At 47.4% G+C, this 17,553-nt stretch overlaps 1 protein-coding gene across 4 annotated transcripts in view; it reads right to left on the minus strand.

Annotated features, from left to right (window-relative positions):
* Positions 1-1,318: 1,318 nt before the first annotated feature.
* Positions 1,319-17,553, minus strand: part of RIPK1 (receptor interacting serine/threonine kinase 1) — a 28,065-nt gene continuing 11,830 nt past the window's right edge. For 2 of the 4 annotated variants that reach the window (XM_068994268.1, XM_068994267.1), the window contains 6 exons: positions 16,334-16,483; positions 13,159-13,235; positions 8,689-8,779; positions 6,477-7,046; positions 4,997-5,149; positions 1,320-2,850 (listed from right to left, as the gene is read on the minus strand). In XM_068994268.1, the coding sequence (XP_068850369.1) occupies positions 2,564-2,850; positions 4,997-5,149; positions 6,477-7,046; positions 8,689-8,779; positions 13,159-13,235; positions 16,334-16,483 (1,328 nt within the window). In that variant the 3' untranslated portion in view covers positions 1,320-2,563. Of the gene's footprint in view, positions 2,851-4,996; positions 5,150-6,476; positions 7,047-8,688; positions 8,780-13,158; positions 13,236-16,333; positions 16,484-17,553 lie in introns of all 4 variants that reach the window. The other 2 variants (XM_068994269.1, XM_068994270.1) reach the window with 2 other exon arrangements.

A 17,553-nucleotide genomic window follows, 5' to 3' on the forward strand; every position in this document is an offset into this window, starting at 1 on the left:
TGGCAGAAACCATGTGAATGTGTTTAGGGCTGTACACTTAAAGACGGTTAAGATGGCAAATTTTATGTGTATTTCACCACTGTTGAGTGTGTGTGCTTCTTACGACCAGTTCAGTCTTTGAAGATTATAAACAGTATTTGCAGCTGAAGGTTCCACAGGGAAAATGAAAAACAATACCCTTTGATTGTGGCTGCTCTCTCCCTTAACAGAAAACAACCGCACATCGGTGGCTGCTGTTTAGCCTTGTCTTGATTTGGAGATTCCAGCAGCTTCCTTGCATTTTATATTACTTCTCCTGGAGACCCTTTCATTGTAACAATCCTCTATGCACAGTGCTTGCTGGTGTTACAGCCATGGGAAGCTGTATTACCAGCAGTGTCCTCCCTGACCCATGGGAGTTTCTTGGCAGTAAAGAGAGGTTTGATTTAAATACCGACTATGATAAAATGTCTTTTCAACATAAAGCTGTCACATCAGTTTCCTACACAGAAGGAAAGAGAAATATGTAATGTTCCAGCTACTGTTTTTTGACTATCAGAATCTTAGGTGGGGTCAACATTTCCTTATTTTTTTTATGAAATGTTGATTGGGATTTCTTGTCAGAGATGATGAGGGTTAAAAATAATTGTACAATTTTAATACCAGTTATCCTACTGGTCAGCAAAAATGGTAGTGCTGAGGTCTTAGGCTACTGGTGTCAACTAATAAAAACCTACTGTATAACACAGGGAACTCAACAGTCTATAATGACCTAAAGAATCTATAAAGGAATATAAAAAAGAGTGGATATATGTTTAACATCCACTTTGCTGTACACCTGAAACTAACGAAGCATTATAAAGCAACTAGACTCCAATAAAAGCTAATTTTAAAAATACTATTTTTAGGGACTTCCCTGGTAGTCCAGTGGTTAAGACTTTGGCTTCCAACGCAAAGGGGTTCAACCCGTGATTGCAGACATAGGATCCCACATGCGTCTACACCGAAACATAATAACAGAAGCAATATTGTAACAAATTCAATAAAGACTTTAAACATGGTCTACATCAAAAAACATCTTAAATAACTTTTTTGCGCCAGGCACCTAAAATGAGATGCATCATCTTCTTTTAATCCTCACACCTACCTTATGTCCTAGCACCCTATTTATAGATGAGGAAACTGAGGCCGGGAAAGGTCAGGAAGCAGGCCCCAGGTGCACGGCCAGAGTGGAACTTGTGCCTGCTTGATTTCAGAGGCCTGAGTCTGGATTATACCATAGAACTGGTCCTTCAGTGATGTCTTTGTAATCAGATGCTTCTAACACCTTGACCGTATACAGACCTATTCTATTTACATGATTACTGTAACTAGAAAAGCTTCTTAAACTATTTAAAACGTGTTGTGAGAAATAACTCCTTTTCGTGTTGCTGAAGGTCTAACTTCATTGTCTGGACCCACAGCAAAGGTTATCGCGACAGCGACAAGCAGGGACTCTGCTAGAGCAGGGTCTGCGGTCTGGGAGTGGGTCTCACTTAGGAGTATCAACCTTAGGGTCTGGATACCTTTCTCAGAGCCAAGAACAGGTTGCCTTCTTTCTCGTATTGTAGTCTGTGTCGTCCCAATTCGTTGATTCCTGCCCAGGACGAGTGTTTTTGTGGCGTTTGGGCCTAATATCAAAACTCCTCAGATGTAAACTTGGCCCTCTTCGTCCAGTAGTTAGACGGTGGGGGCTGAAGGAAAGGCCCCTGAGCTGGGTGTGCGAGACAGCAGTGCTTACTCTCAGGCCCGTGGGTTTCATCTCGAAAGTCAAAATGCAACGTCAGGAAAGCTCTTTTCTCCCTAGCTCCCCGAACTCTCCTGCCAGTAGCCGGGGGTCACCATGGAGAATCTCACACTGTTTCGTTTATACAAACATAATTTCAGTGGTTTCCATTTGAGGTACAAAATTTTATTTTAATTAGTCCATTAAAATATTGTCTGCTTTTTGTCTCTGACACTGATTAGTTAACCTGTTTGGAATTTAGAGAACAGTGGTCACGAGGGATGCATCTGGGAAAGGAATCACCCCGCCCCCTCCTGCAGCTGGGGACCATCTCCCCCTCCAGTTTTCCGATATCCGACTGGATGAGAACTTTTATTTTTCACTTTGGATATAACAGGCGCTTATGTGGAGAAGACAGTGTAAAATTAGAAAGCTGATTTAGATTATAGTCTCCAAATTTTTCTTTTTTTTCCTTGCTCAATCAAAACTCCCAGAAACCAGAATGAGTAGCATGAAGATTATGGGATAATATGAAAGAAAAAAATGATCTTTCTCAACTCTCTCTTCTCTCCTTTTCGAAGCCCGATTAGGCTTCTTGTTGGGTTGGGCCTTGGCCACAAATAGGGGGTCCTGCGTCCGGCGCCGTGGGTGGTTTGCTGGAGATTCCCTTTCCCATCCTCCAGCTGTGAAAGGCAGGAAGTGACTTTGACGCAGACACAGCACCCCCTGTATCCGGGAGAAGAGAAGTCCGAGTCTCCGCAGGCAGCAGGCTTTCGCCAGGGGAGGAGGTGGCCCCCTGCCGCAGGAGCGCCTGTGGGCTTAGTTCTGGCTGATGCGGATCAAGCAGTTGACCAGGTCTATCCGCGAGCACAAGTAGAGCGCAAAGGCCAGCTTCCCCACGGTGGCCCCCTTGCTGCCTTCCCGCATCAGCCACTTTTGGAGCATCTGGTAAACCTTTTCTTTCAGTCCATCTCGCTCGTAGTCGTGGTCAATTTCATCGATCTGAGATTCAGAGAAGCCCAGCTTACGGGCGCAGTTTTTCCAGTGTCTCCCCAGATTCTCCCTGACCGGGTCCAGGTGTTTGTCAGTCAGACTAGTAGTAGTATCTGCCGAACAGAAAAGAGGAGAAGGCATTGAGCTGTGGCCACGTGAACACTCTGGCTTCAAACACCTGCATCAAGTACCCAGTACCAGGAGTCAGTAAAAGAGGTTAACTCCCCCATGCTCTGGCTGTCGGCTGCCTGGACGCTCCTCACCTGTCTACCAGCCCACGCAAGGACCTGCTGCCTCCTGGGAGCTGCCCCCTTGGCTGCTAGGCTGCTCCGCACCAGCTGAGCCACAGCCCGTCACACTGCACCTTCCTGGCGTCAAGGGGGAAGGCGCCATTCTGTTCCTTCTGGGCCTTGTTCTGCTTCCATCTGGCCAGAGTTAAGGTCACTCAGCTCAGGAAACCTTCAGCCAGCAGTGCGCGTTCCTCTCACTTGGTCCGGGACACGGAGGCCACCGGTGGGAACTCCTTGATTGCACTGTCTTTTCACCGGTGCAGCATTTCTGGGCTCATCCCTCCCCTGCCCCACTCAGTCCTCCTTCCTCCTAGAGCCGTAACCTCTCTCTCCCTACTGGTTCCTTCCTCTCAGGCCTTCGTAAAAATAATAAAATGAAGCAAACAGAAGTATAAAATCACCACAAACAAGCCATATTCCGTGATGTTCAGTAAGCGGAATAATAGAGACACCTCATCCCCCCCGGCAGAACGCCCATCTTTCCTCGGCTCCCACAGTGCAGCTCTGACCATCACCACCAGATGTCAGCCTCCCGGCCAGAGTCTGCCAATGCTTCACCAGGAGAGGGGCCCTGGGCTCCAGCAGGTTCTCAAAGGCACCCTGTCAGCCCAGACCTTAGGAACCTCTGCTCTAGTGCATTAAAGACTGGCTTTGAGAGGGTTAGATGGGGCAACCCACTCCAGTATTCTTGCCTGGGAAATCCCATGGACGGAGGAGCCTGGTAGGCTGCAGTCCATGGGGTCGCAGAGTCTCACACGACTGAGCGACTTCACTTTCACTTTGACCACCTATGGCCTGTGAGCCACACGTGGCCCGCTGCTTGTTTTGTAAAGTGAAAGAAAGTGAAAGTGAAGTCGCTCAGTCGTGTCCGACTCTTTGCGACCCGGTGGACTGTAGCCTGGCTCCGTCTAGACTCCTCCATCCATGAGATTCTCCAGGCAAGAATATTGGAGTGGGTTGCCATTTCCTTCTCCAGGGGATCTTCCCGACCCAGGGATCAGACCCAGGTCTCCCGCATTGCAGGCAGACGCTTTAACCTCTCAGCCACCACAAAGTTCTATTAGAACGTGGCCACACCCATCCGTGCACCTACTGCCTGGGGCTGCTGGCGTGCTGGGGGTCAGCTGCGCCACGTGCTCTGCTCAGTCGAGTCCGACTCTGCGGCCCCAGGACTGCAGCCCACCAGGCTCCCCTGTCCATGGGGATTCTCCAGGGAAGAAGACTGGAGTGGGCTGCCATGCCTCCTCCAGGGGATCTCCCCACCCCAGGGCTCCAGCCCAGGTCTCCCACTGTGGGCGGATTCTGTACCATCTGAGCGACCAGGGAAGCCCATATGGAGGCGGTGTCAGCTGAGCGGCTGCAACAGAGACAGCAGGGCCAGCGGAGCCGGAAACGCTCACGCTCTCACCCTTTATTAAAGAGGCAGGGCCAGCGGAGCTGGAAATGCTTGCTCTCTGGCCCTTGATGAAAAAAAGAGAATGCCAGTCCTGGGGTGGATTAGAAAGCTGGGTTCTTAAATCGCACTGTTTTCCCCAGGTTGTGTTTTGGGATTAATGTTATGAGGCTGTATAGGGGAATCCCATAAGAGAAAGCCCTCTAATTTTTATTATGCAAGTGCAGCTGAGGGCATAGTCTTCTGTCTTTTACGGAATCCTTCTGACGAGGACCTGATGGGCTCCTGGGTCTGGGTGGCCATACTGATGATGATGGTGTGTTTAACACTTTTCTATCTTACGATGCGCCAGACAGTGTATAAGCCCTTTGTTTGTATTGACTCATTTCACTTTCATAGCAAACCCATGAATTAGATATTCTAATTATGGCCTCAGCACACATAAAGAAGTTACAAAGCACGTCCACGGAAATTACATGAGGAGCAATAGGGCATCTTCAGGGAGGGCCATCAGAGAAATAATCAGGTGAGAAAGTTCAAGGTTGCTGTAGGATGAGTCCTTCAAGGGCAGCTTACCAAAGATGGCTTGGTACTTAGAAGCCGGCTCTTCTTTCAAGCTCATGTACATGCTATCGAGTACTGATGAACTCATTCCACCAATCTCCATGTAATTGCTGTCGCCAATCTGAATGCCAGAACTGTTTTGTATGGTATATTTCGCAGACTCATCTAATTAGAAAGAAACACAGAGATAAGTAGTATATCTAGACTGCAAGGAAGAGAAAAAAGGACAGCCTGGTAAAGGGGCAGGACTGCTGAAGTTAAATAATTCATCCTACGCCACCACTTGAAATTTTCTTCTTTAAAAGTTGGCTGAATCATCTCACATCCATTAGGTTGGAAACTATCAAAAATACAGAAAACAACCAGTGTCAGCAAGGATGTGGAGAAACGAACCTCTGTGCGCTGCTAGTGGGAATATAAAAAGATGCAGCCACTGTGGTAACCAGTGGTGGTTCCTCAAAAAGTTAAAAAAAAAAAACCTGCCATACGATGCAGGAACTCTACTTGTATATGCCCCAAAGAACTGAAAGCAGGGTCTTAATCCGATATCTATACACGCATGTTTGTAGCATTATTCCTAACAGCCAAAAAGTGGAACCTACCCAAGGGTCTGTCAGCAGATGAACAGATAAACAAAATGTGGTCCATTCTGGATGGGCCACATAATGGTAATGCATTCTCTTTAGCCTTACAATAAGGGAGTTCTGGCCCATGACCTAGCATGCATGACCCTTGAGGACACTGTCTCCAGTGAAGTAAAGGGAAGTTGGCCAGTCGTGTCCGACTCTGTGCGACCACATGGACTGTAGCCAACCAGGCTCTTCCATCCATGGGATTTCCAGGCAAGAGTACTGGAGTGGGCTGCCATTTCCTTCTCCAGTGAAGTAAGCCCATCACAACAGGACAAATGCCGTATAACTCTACTTATATGAGGTCCCTAGAGTCACAAATTCGTAGAGACAGAAAGCAGAAGGCTGACTGCCGGGGGCTGGGAAGGAGGGAGAAAGGGGAGTTAGTGTCTGACGGGGACAGGTTTGGGTTGGGAAGAAGAAAGAGTTCTGGAGGGGATGGGTGCCCAACAATGTGGTTTACATCACAAATGGTAGTCTCTGGCCTAGACAAGATAAAGGATGAACGTGTCTGAGACTGACTTCTTACCTTCAGAAAACAGCAAGGGCAAATGAAAGAATACATACTTCCCCTTACATCAGAGCCTGGACACAGTGGGCTACTGAGATTCGGCTTAGAGCCAAGGGTGCCTCCTGGAGGCCAGGCTCTGTCACCCCGCGTGTGGGCAGCTGCCTGAAGCCCACCTGAACGGACAGCCTAGGCTGAGGGGTCTGATGACACTATCCCGGGGGGCAAGGTGCGTCTGGTGGCCGAAGACTCCAAATGGCTTGACCTTTGTTACCTTCTAGTTTGTGACAGAGCAGTGGCTGGCTTTATTTTCAGGAAAATTTAAAAGAACAGTGTGACTCCAAGGCCCGTTTACCTCTTGATGGCACAGAGGTGAATGGAATGGTGGGTGTGTTTCCCAGGAGGTTGGTCTCAGGCACCGGAGTTTTATATAGGCTTGGCATGTGGCCTGGGTTTGGTGCATACCAAACTCGTGAACTCGTGGTCCCCAGGTCCAGCGGTCTCACTCCAAGCCCAGGTAGAGGAAATGATGGATCTCTCCAGTATGGTGACTGGGGTTGGCTGCTTAGCCCTGCTGGCTGCTGGGCTGCACTGGTGTGACTCATCACACCAGGGTAAGCGAAGCCTTTTATCCCTGGGCTCTGAGCATTCTCATAAGGTCTCTGCTGTGCAAAAGGGTCGTGGGAGACCCTGCGCCTCCTTTCTTCCTCACTGCTGTGAGTCATGTTCGGTCTGGGCTGCTCTTTTGTACGCCTGTCCATGCGGCTGCCGTACAGGTGGTAGTTGGCCTCCTCCTGGAGTTTACTGTTTAGCAGGAAGTCATTCTCCTCCGGCTGGTGATCTGGGGCGGGAGCAAACCAGGACTCCTCCACGGGACCCATCCCGAAGCCCTGTGAGCTGTGCAGTGAACTGGGCTGTTCTGTGGCTGGAAAGAAATGACCAGCATCGGAAAGAGCATCACGGAACACTCGGAAGTAACACAGACCCCGAGCACCATCGGGACTCTGCACCCCGGATAACAGACTGAAAACTCTGAGAGCAGATCGAAAGCAGTTACTAGTTGGTGTAAAACAGACCCCGAGCACCATCGGGACTCTGCACCCCGGATAACAGACTGAAAACTCTGAGAGCAGATCGAAAGCAGTTACTAGTTGGTGTAAAACAGACCCCGAGCACCATCGGGACTCTGCACCCCGGATAACAGACTGAAAACTCTGAGAGCAGATGAAAAGCAGTTACTAGTTGGTCTCCCTCCTGTGAGCTGTACAGGCAGTGAGTAGCTGTCCCTGCTGGGGGTGAGAGAGCACAAGGAAGTTATGAGCAAGCAGCAGAAAAGCGGGTGTTGTGGGAGTGACTAAGGAAGAAAGGGACTCGTGCTGGAGCAGAGAAAGTGTCTCCTTGGTGTGATGAGGGCTGGAAAATGAGAACGGCAGCGGCTCTGGGCTAAGCATTTCCGTGGGTTCTTTTATTCTTTAAAAGCCCTGTAAGACTAGGAGTGGGCTTCCCGGGTGGTGCTGGTGGTAAAGAACCCGCCTGCCAGTGCAGGAGATGCAGGATACAGGGGTTTGATCCCTGGGTCAGGAAGAGTCCCTGGAGGAGGAAATGGCAACCTACTCCAGGACACTTGCCTGGAGAATCCCATGGACAGAGGAGCCTGGCAGGCTACAGTCCACAGGGTTGCAAAGAGTCAGGCACGACTGAAGTGACTTAGCACAACAGACCAGGAGCAGTTATTACCGTAACGGTGGATGAGGCTCACAACAAGTTGAGTGATTTGCCCCAGAACAGACAACTGACGAGCGGCTTTGATTTCTGAGACTCTGCCCTCCCTTCTGTCATAACGAGAGAAGTACCCCTGCTTGACTCCGAGGCCAGCCTCTCTGCACGTGCCCTGGGTAGGCTCGTCCCTGACCTTCTCGAGGACTTTGCTCCTACCCGTTCCTCTCTTTTTCATGAACTGTCACCTCCTCCCTATCAGATATATTATGTGTCCTTATCGGATTATGTGTTCAGGGTACTTGATGATTTTGGTGAACCTGTTGTTACCTAGTATTTCAAATATATGTATCTTGAAAGTGAATGTTGCTCAGTCGTGTCCAACTCTTTGCGACCCCACAGACTATACAGTCCGTGGAATTCTCCAGGCCAGAATACTGCAGTGGGTAGCCCTTCCTTTCTCCAGGGGATCTTCCCAACCCAGGGATCGAACCCAAGTCTCCTGCATTGCAGGCAGATTCTCTACCAGCTGAGCCACAAGGGAAGCCCAAGAATCCTGGAGTGGGTAGCCTATCCCTTCTCCAGGGGATCTTCCTGACCCAGGAATCGAACCAGGGTCTCCTGCACTGCAGGCGGATTCTTTACCAGCTGAGTTATCAGGGAAGTCCATATGTATCTTATGTACATAAGGTTTGTATATTAACTACAAATATGCTATAAATTCCTTTAAGACAGGCGTTAAATTTTACAGCTGCTTTTTCTCATACAATTGTAAATAACATTTTACGCAGTTGTGTGAGTGAACGAGCGAACACATAAATAAATAGATTTTCAATCACAATGTAAGTTACCTGAATTTGACCTGCTTGGAGCTATTGCCACACAGTCAATTTGGAGAGACTTCATTCTCTTTACAATTTCATTTTGGCCTGGAAACTCTTTCTAAAATTAAGAGGATAACAACATACTTTAGGTAAACAGTAGAAAATAGTTCCAAAAAATTGTTACAAGAATGAATTTTTCAGAAGGTAGAAATATCACATAGTTCTTACAAGCAGTGAATATTAAAAAAAATGAATGAACTTTTTTTCCTAAATAGCCAAAACAATCTTAAAAAAGATTCCTGATTTCAAAACTTACTACATGGCTACAGTAATCAAAACTGTGGTATTGGACTAAGGAAAGACACACAGAACAATGAATATAATGAAACCAAAATAAACCCTTGCATATAAAGCCAACTGATTTAAAATTTTTTTTATTATCATTTATCATGACTGAGCAACCGAGCACTCACATGCAGAGTCATGCTCTGTGGTTTTGGGATTTATTTTTTCACTTACAATAAGTCTTGAAGATCTTTCCATGTCATTTGTTAGTTTCCACCACTCCTAAATGATTATATAGTTACTAACCATAACTTCATGCAAATATGGGCTCAATAAAGGACAGAAATAGCATGGACCTAACAGAAGCAGAAGATATTAAGAAGAGGTGGCAAGAATACACAGAAGAACTGTACAAAAAAGATCTTCACGACCCAGATAATCACGAAGGTGTGATCACTCACATTCACCTAAGCTGGACATCCTGGAATGTGAAGTCGTGGGCCTTAAGAAGCATCATTAAGAACAAAGCTAGTGAAGGTGATGGAATTCCGGGTGAGCTGTTTCAAATTCTAAAAGATGATGCTATGAAAGTGCTGCACTCAATATGTCACCAAATTTGGAAAATTCAGCAGTGGCCACAGGACTGGAAAAGATCAGTTTTCATTCCAATCCCAAAGAAAGGTAAGGCCAAAGAATGCTCAAACTACTACACAACTGCACTCATCTCACATGCTAGCAAAGTAATGCTCAAAATTCTCCAAGCCAGGCTTCAGCAATATGTGAACCGTGAACTTCCAGATGTTCAAGACGGTTTTAGAAAAGGCAGCGGAACCAGAGATTAAATTGCCAACATCCGCTGGATCATCCTAAAAGCAGGAGAGTTCCAGAAAAACATATATTTCTGCTTTATTGACTATGCCAAAGCCTTTGACTGTGTGGATCACAATAAACTGTGGAAAATTCTGAAAGAGATGGGAATACCAGACCACCTGACCTGCCTCTTGAGAAACTTATATGCAGGTCAGGAAGCAACAGTTAGAACTGGACATGGAACCACAGACTGGCTCCAAATAGGAAAAGGAGTACGTCAAGGCTGTATATTGTCACCCTGCTTATTTAACTTCTATGCAGAGTACATCACGAGAAATACTGCGCTGGAGGAAGCACAAGCTGGAATCAAGATTGCCGGGAGAAATATCAATCACCTCAGATATGCAGATGACACCACCCTTATGGCAGAAAGAAGAACTAAAGAGCCTCTTGATGAAAGTGAAAGAGGAGAGTGCAAAAGTTGGCTTAAAGCTCAACATTCAGAAAACGAAGATCATGGCATCCAGTCCCATCACTTCATGGCAGATAGATAGGGAAACAGTGGAAATAGTGGCTGACTATTTTTCTGGGCTCCAAAATCACTGCAGATGGTGACTGTAGTCATGAAATTAAATGACACTTGCTCTTTGTAAGGAAAGTTATGACCAACCTAGACAGCATATTCCAAAGCAGAGACATTACTTTGCCAACAAAGGTCCGTCTAGTCAAGGCTATGGTTTTTCCAGTAGTCATGTATGGATGTAAGAAAGCTGAGTGCAGAATTGATGCTTTTGAACTGTGATGTTGGAGAAGACTCTTGAGAGTCCCTTGGACTGCAAGGAGATCCAACCAGTCCATCCTAAAGGAGATTAGTCCTGGGTGTTCACTGGAGGGGCTGATGTTGAAGCTGAAACTCCAATACTTTGGCCACCTAACGCGGAGAGCTGACTCCTTTGAAAAGACCGTGATGCTGGGAAAGATTGAGGGCAGGAGGAGAAGGGGACGACAGAGGATGACATAGTTGGATGGCATCACCGACATCGGTTTGGGTGGACTCTGGGAGTTGGTGATGGACAGGGAGGCCTGGCGTGCTGTGGTTCATGGGGTCGCAAAGAGTCAGACATGACTGAGTGACTGAACTGAACCATAACTTAGTACATCTACTTAGAAACATTTGGGTGATTTCCAAATTTATATATTTCCAAATTGTAAGTCTCACAAAGGTGCAAACATCTGAAGCTAAATCTTTGAGCTACACGTGAACAGGATAGATTACTATGTAGAGCTGCAGGAAAAGTTCATGCTTAAAAGTCTGATAGATGCTTCACATTTCAATAAACTTCACCAACTTACACTGTTACTAACACTGCATGAAAGTGTCTGTTACTTTGCATTTTCACCAACACTTGATATATCAGTCTTTCAAAACTGTTGTTGTTCTAATGGATGAAAAATTATAATGAATTCACTTTGCTTTTGTGTTAGTGAAACCACATATCTTTTCAATCTTTATCATCCACTGGTGGATTCAACTGTCTGTATTTTATTCAGGATTTTCAAAACCATATTGGTAAGTGAAATCATTGCATAGTTTTCCTTTCTTGTATCTGCCGTTCAGGTCTGGGAATCAAGGTTATGCTCATCTCATAAAATGAGCTCAGGAGAGTTCCCTCTTCTCTTATCCAGACAAGTTGTACGACATCAGGGTGACTTCTTCACTGAATATCTGATAGAAATTGCTGATTAAGTTATGTGGTTGTGGAATTTGCTTGTAAGACTGCTTAACTCTTTTAATAGTTACAGGAATATTCAGGTTTTCTGTCTCTAGTTGAGCTGGTTTCTCTAAATTACACAGCTGATCCCTGAAGAACAGAGGAGTCGGGGCAGTCATCTCTCTCACAGCCGAAAACTCAAATACATCTTTACAGCCGGGCCTCCGTATTTGTGGCTCCATATCACACATTCGACCAAGTGACAATCATGTAGTACGTATTTACTGAGAAAAATCTGAGTATAAGTGGACCTGTGCAGTTCAAATCTGTGTTGTTCAAAGGCTGACAGACTTCAGGCTATTATCTTTCTGGTGAAATGAAGCTTTTATCATTGTGAGATTTCCCTGAGCACTGCACTCATGCTTTTCTGCTTTAGCGACTGTCTTCCTCGATGTCCTTGTGATTCCTTCCTTGGTTTGCACTGGGCACCTCTCTGTTACAGTGTAGGTGTCCCTCCAAAGTCTGGCAGTTCTTGACTGACTGTGTGTGTGTGTGTCTGTATGTATTTTAAAACCTCTGTTTCCTGCCTGTTTTATTTACCGCAGTCTCTCTCTCTCATGATTAGAGCAATATGTTAAAACTTAGGAGAAGGCAATGGCACCCCACTCCAGTACTCTTGCCTGGAAAATCCCATGGACAGAGGAGCCTGGTGGGCTGCAGTCCCTGGGGTCACGAAGAGTCGGACACGACTGAGCGACTTCACTTTCACTTTTCACTTTTATGCATTGGAGAAGGAAATGGCAGCCCACTCCAGTGTTCTTGCCTGGAGAATCCCAGGGACGGGGGAGCCTGGGGGGCTGCCATCTCTGGGGTTGCACAGAGTTGGACACGACTGAAGCGACTTAGCAGCAGCAGGACTGTAGCTTGCTTCCCGAGCGTGTGAGTGGGAAGGTCTCTGCTCCTCTTGGCTGGTTAGCTGGCTCCGGCCTCTGACAAACCTCTGTGGTCCCGGGCAGGGTCTGCTCCCATCTGCTGCGCAGCACGGAGGAGTCGGGGGGAAGAGCCAACTTCTAAAACAAACGCAAGCATGGCTCCCGGGTGACAATGCCCGCCAACGTGCCAGGTGACATCTGTTCTTCTACACGCTGACCCAAGACTTCCTCCTCTAGCGCTTCTTGAGTATTATGTTTGGGTTGGCCTTTTAAAACTTTTTTTCCTGTTATATGTCTCAAAAGATAATCCTGTTGACTTTTTAATCTTTCAAGAATTGTTCAACATGACTGCTCCACCGATGGTTTCCTTCCATCCTACTCCAGTAACGCTGTGCTTACCTTTTTCCATATTGCTAGATAGGTTTTCCTCTCACTTCATTTGTTTTGACAGAGGAATGGGTCCAGTAATGCTACCTTGATGACCTCTGCATAAAACTGCTAATTTTGGTTTTTTTGTGTGGTTACCAAGCTGTGCTGCGTGTTTTTCTTAGTCACTCAGTCGTGTGCGACTCTGGAACCACCAGGCACCTCTGTCCCTGAGGATTCTCCAGGCAGGAGCACTGAAGCGGGTTGCCATGCCCTCCTCCAAGGGATCTCCCCAGTTCCCCAGCTGCTTAGCTTGAATCTCAGTTGAATCTTAGCTTTGGTTTTCATGACTGATACTGTATTTGCTTTAATGCACCTGGTATGTCACCCACCTTTAAACTCTTCACATCCTCTTCTACATAATTTTCCAATTGATTTGAATAAAAAGGCCTAAATTTTTCTTCAATGCCTATACGAAAAAAAGGAAAACACTTTAAAATTTCTTAAATATTTTCTAAAAATTTAAATATTAACAGTCTATTATCTCTGAATTATGTGCCTTAATCTGTGGGCAAAGCAACAGAATAAAACTTTAAATCACTTTCATAAATAGACAGACAAGACTAATTTCTATGTAGACAGAAGGAAGGCAGGGATACCACTGGAAAGAAACCAAGGGCTCCTGCCTAACAGAAGGCAGCTTTAGGCAGTTGCTCTGCTGCAGCACAAGGCCCTGCCTAAGAGGGCTAATACCCAGATGGAAAAGGAAGGGTGGGCTCCTTGTTTCTGTCCCTCTGGTACCAGAGGTGATCCAGGATGGAACACGTGGGGTAGGGATCTGGTATAAAGAGTCAGAGAGACAAAGTAACGGGGAGAGACAGCCGCTCAGCAAATGGAGGTGGAGCAGGGCAAGAAGGAAAAAACAAAATGCAGCCTAAATCTCACACAAAAATACAAAAATTAACTCGGCGTGGAACATGGTATTTTCCCAATAAGACATAAACAAAATAAATGGCAAAGAAAGACAAGCAAATATTTAGTTCTGTGCTATCATTCTTTTGCTGGCAATAATGAATTTTCCTTGACAAACATTAAAAAAAAAAAAGAACTTAACACAGACTTAAGTGTAAAACTCTAAGATTTTCAGAAAAAAAAGGGAAGGAAGTATTTTGGATCAAATCCTGACAGTGTCCTCAGACTTGACACCAAAATTATCATCCACAACAGGAGAGATTAATGAATAAGACTTCATCAAAATAAAAACTTTCAGTCTGTGAAAGATCCTGAGAAGAGAATGGAAAAAAAAAACCAAAACCCAAGCTCCAGAGTGGAAGAAGCTAAGTGAAAATCACATGCCCGAGAAAGGAACACTATATGGCATATACAGAGAGTACTCTACCTTCAACAGTGAAAAGACAAAATCCAATTAGAAAGTGGGTAAAAGACACAGAGCAACACTGCACCGTGGAAGAGACACAGATGGCAAAGACACCTGCAAGTAGGTGCCCACCATCATCAGCCACTGGGGAGATGAAGCCAGCGCCACACTGACCCATCACTACATGCCTATCAGAGTGGCTAAACTAAAAAGCAGCAACACCACCAGGTGCTGGTAAGGGTGCAGAGAAACGGGATCACTTGTGCGTAGCTGGTGAGAAGATAAAATGGTACAGCCACTCTGGAAAACAGTTCGGCAGGGTTTTTTTTTTTCTTTGGCCACGCTGCACAGCTTTTGGGATCTTACTTAGTTCCCCAGCCAGGGATTGAACCTAGGTCTCCTCTGGCAGTGACGGCAGACAGCCCTAACCACTGGACAGCCGGGGAATACCCAGACTGGTAGTTTCTTTAAAAAAAAAACTGAACTAAACATGAAACCACCTATGACTCACTTATTTAACTCCTGGGCACTTACTCTAGAGAAATGTTTACATTCACACAAAAACCTGAAACGTGAGTGTCCACAGCAGCTTCACTCCTGTGAATGGCAGCAGGAGGGCCCTTGTGGAGATGGTGTGTGTGGAATCTGACTGTGTCAGGGTCAGTGTTCCATGTGGTGTGCACTGAGTCTGGCCAGGTGTGGTCCTTGGAGGAAGCTAGGTAAAGGGTACACGGGATGTCTGCATTATTTCTTACAACTGCGTACAGGTCTACAATGATCTCAGAAGTAGAATCTTAGTTTAAAAAGGTGGAAAAGGCATGAGAAGAAACCAAGCCAGAACAAGATTCAGGCTGACTGAGCAAGAAGGCAGGCAACTGAATCAGTCACCCCTATAGCCTCTCATGGGAGCGGCTGGTGGGGTTTCAGTTCTGCTTCCTCAAAGCAGAAATACGAGCGCAGAGCCCCCTGCAGCCTCCTAAGTCCCCTCCTGCTCCTTATTTCCTCCTGGCCCGGTTTCCTCTTTCCCGCTGCCTCCAGGGCCTTGGCAAGGTCCTCGGTGACGCAGGGCATGAGAAGAGGCACACGGGTGTGGCGGACTCCAGTCCCTTCCCTCCTCCTCTGCTCTCAGCCCGATGCAGAAGGCAAATAACGCTTCCAGAGACGCCAGCTACACAGGGAGGAACCGAGACCAAAGAAGCTAAGAAGTCCGACGGCCGCGAAGCACCCCCGCCTCCGGCAGCGGGTGACTGGACAGACACGGTGCGGTCCTCACGCTGTGGAACACCGCTCAGCGGGAAATAGGGAGGAGATCCTGACGGGATGTGACCTGGAGGAACCCTGGACGCCGTGCTCAGTGAACCAGGCCAGTCATGACGGGACGACACTGTAGGATTCCACCTACACGGGGGACCCTGCGAAGCCAAGTTCACAGAGACACACAGGAGGGTGGCGGCTGCCAGGGGCTGGGAGGGGTGGGGAGCCAGTGCTGAACGAGCACGCTTTCAGGTGGGGACGGTGAAGATGCTGTGAATGCGCTAAATGCCGCTGGACTGGTGCTGGAGGAGACTCCTGAGAGCCCCTGGGACTGCAAGGAGATCCAACCAGTCCTAAAGGAAATCAGTCCTGAATATTCACTGGAAGGACGGATGCTGAAGCTGAAGCTCCAGTACTATGGCCACCTGACGCGAAGAACGAACTCACTGGAAAAGACCTTGATGCAGGGAAAGACTGAAGGCGGGAGGAGAAGGGGACGACTGAGGGTGAGATGGTTGGATGGCATCACCGACTCGATGGACGTGAGTTTGAGCAGGCTCCGGGAGCTGGTGATGGACAGTGAAGCCTGGCGAGCTGCAGTCTGTGGGGCTGCAGACAGTGGAACAGAACTGAACTGAACTGAACACCTAAACATGGTTACAGTGGTGAATTATGTGTCACGAATATTCTAATGCAATTTAAAAACTTTACCTATGGGGAAAAATACCACCAAGAAACAAAAGGACCTTGTATGCCTTCATGCTTGGGAGAGGGATGGCAACTTTTCTTCGAACAAAGCCTTTGGAATCTAGGAAATCAATTTGAAATCAGGAGTGGAACTCGGTTTCTTAAAAACCCCAAGTACCGCCCGTCAGCCTCTCACTAGGAAGACGGCCACGTGGGAGGGAGGCGGTGGCCGCACGGAGGGGACTCACCCGCGAACGTGGGCCGGTCGTCCGGGTTCACCTCCCAGCACTGCCTCATGAGGTCGATGACCTCCCGCGGGCAGAACTCAATGATGTCCTCCACGTCCGGCCTGTTCCCAGACTTGATGCACAGTATCAGCTGCTGCTCACAGATGGCGTCTACAGAGCAAACGGGAAGGAGAGCTGAGACGCTCAGGGCCCACTCCTCTCGGGCAGGGAGGTGAAAGAACCTGGACCAGGCCACTGATCTCTCCCGGTTGTACCAGGGAGGGGCAGAATGCCCTGGGACGATGAGCGGACCTGTTCCTCTGCAGAGACGATCAAACAGAGGAAAGACGGATTACTGGCAAAGCTGCCTCTTGGCAGATGACTGAATATGTAAACAAAGCCAGTGCCACACTCCAGATTTGAATACAGAGACAAATAGCAGACAGCGGTTGCGCTGAAGGAGCTCAGTTGAATAAGAGTGACTTAAAATTCAGAGTGATACTGGCTATTCAAGAAGTAAGCACAAAGGGTTCTGGTGACAGGACCACTACTGGAAAGTCAGAAAAGGCTTTGTTGAGTCCAAAAGAATAAACAGGAGTTATCTGGGTAAAGAACTGGGAAGGAAGATTCAGAGAGGAAGATTCTAGGCCAAGAAAGCAGGATCTGAATAGATTGGGAGTTGCAGAAATCAAGATGTGTCTGGAAATTATGACCAGCTCAGTGTAACTGGGCATGTTGGCTGAGGTGAGGGAGGGAAGGAACAGCTTAGCCAAATCAGAGAGGGCCCTGTGCTCCACACTGAGGGGTTTGAACTTGATCCTGAATGTCAATGGTGTCTTGGAAGGATTTTAAACAGATGACTGAGAGGCCTGATCGGCCTGTTTGACGGCAGTGTGAGCGGTGGCAGCATGAGGAACCCGCCACAGAGGGTGTGAACTGGACAGGGTCCTCTGGAGACAGAGAGACGCAGGCGCATCTTGGATCTGATATACCCAGAGGCCACAGTTTCCGGCCATCCTGCGCAGCCTGTAGGATCTTAGTTCCCTGACCAGGGACTGAACCCCAGCCCTCGGCAATGGAAGTGTGAGTTCCAACCAGTGGACTGCCAGGGATTCCCAAATTCACAGGTTTCGATGTCTGATTGGATGTGGGAGGGCAAGGCTGAGTCTGGAAACTGAGGTTCTTGGTTGGGCAGCTTGGTTGGTGGACGGTAACACCATTTTCTGGATGTAAGAGCAGAG

This window comes from Capricornis sumatraensis, chromosome 22, assembly GCF_032405125.1.
Source record: "Capricornis sumatraensis isolate serow.1 chromosome 22, serow.2, whole genome shotgun sequence".
Taxonomy (NCBI): Eukaryota; Metazoa; Chordata; class Mammalia; order Artiodactyla; family Bovidae; genus Capricornis; species Capricornis sumatraensis.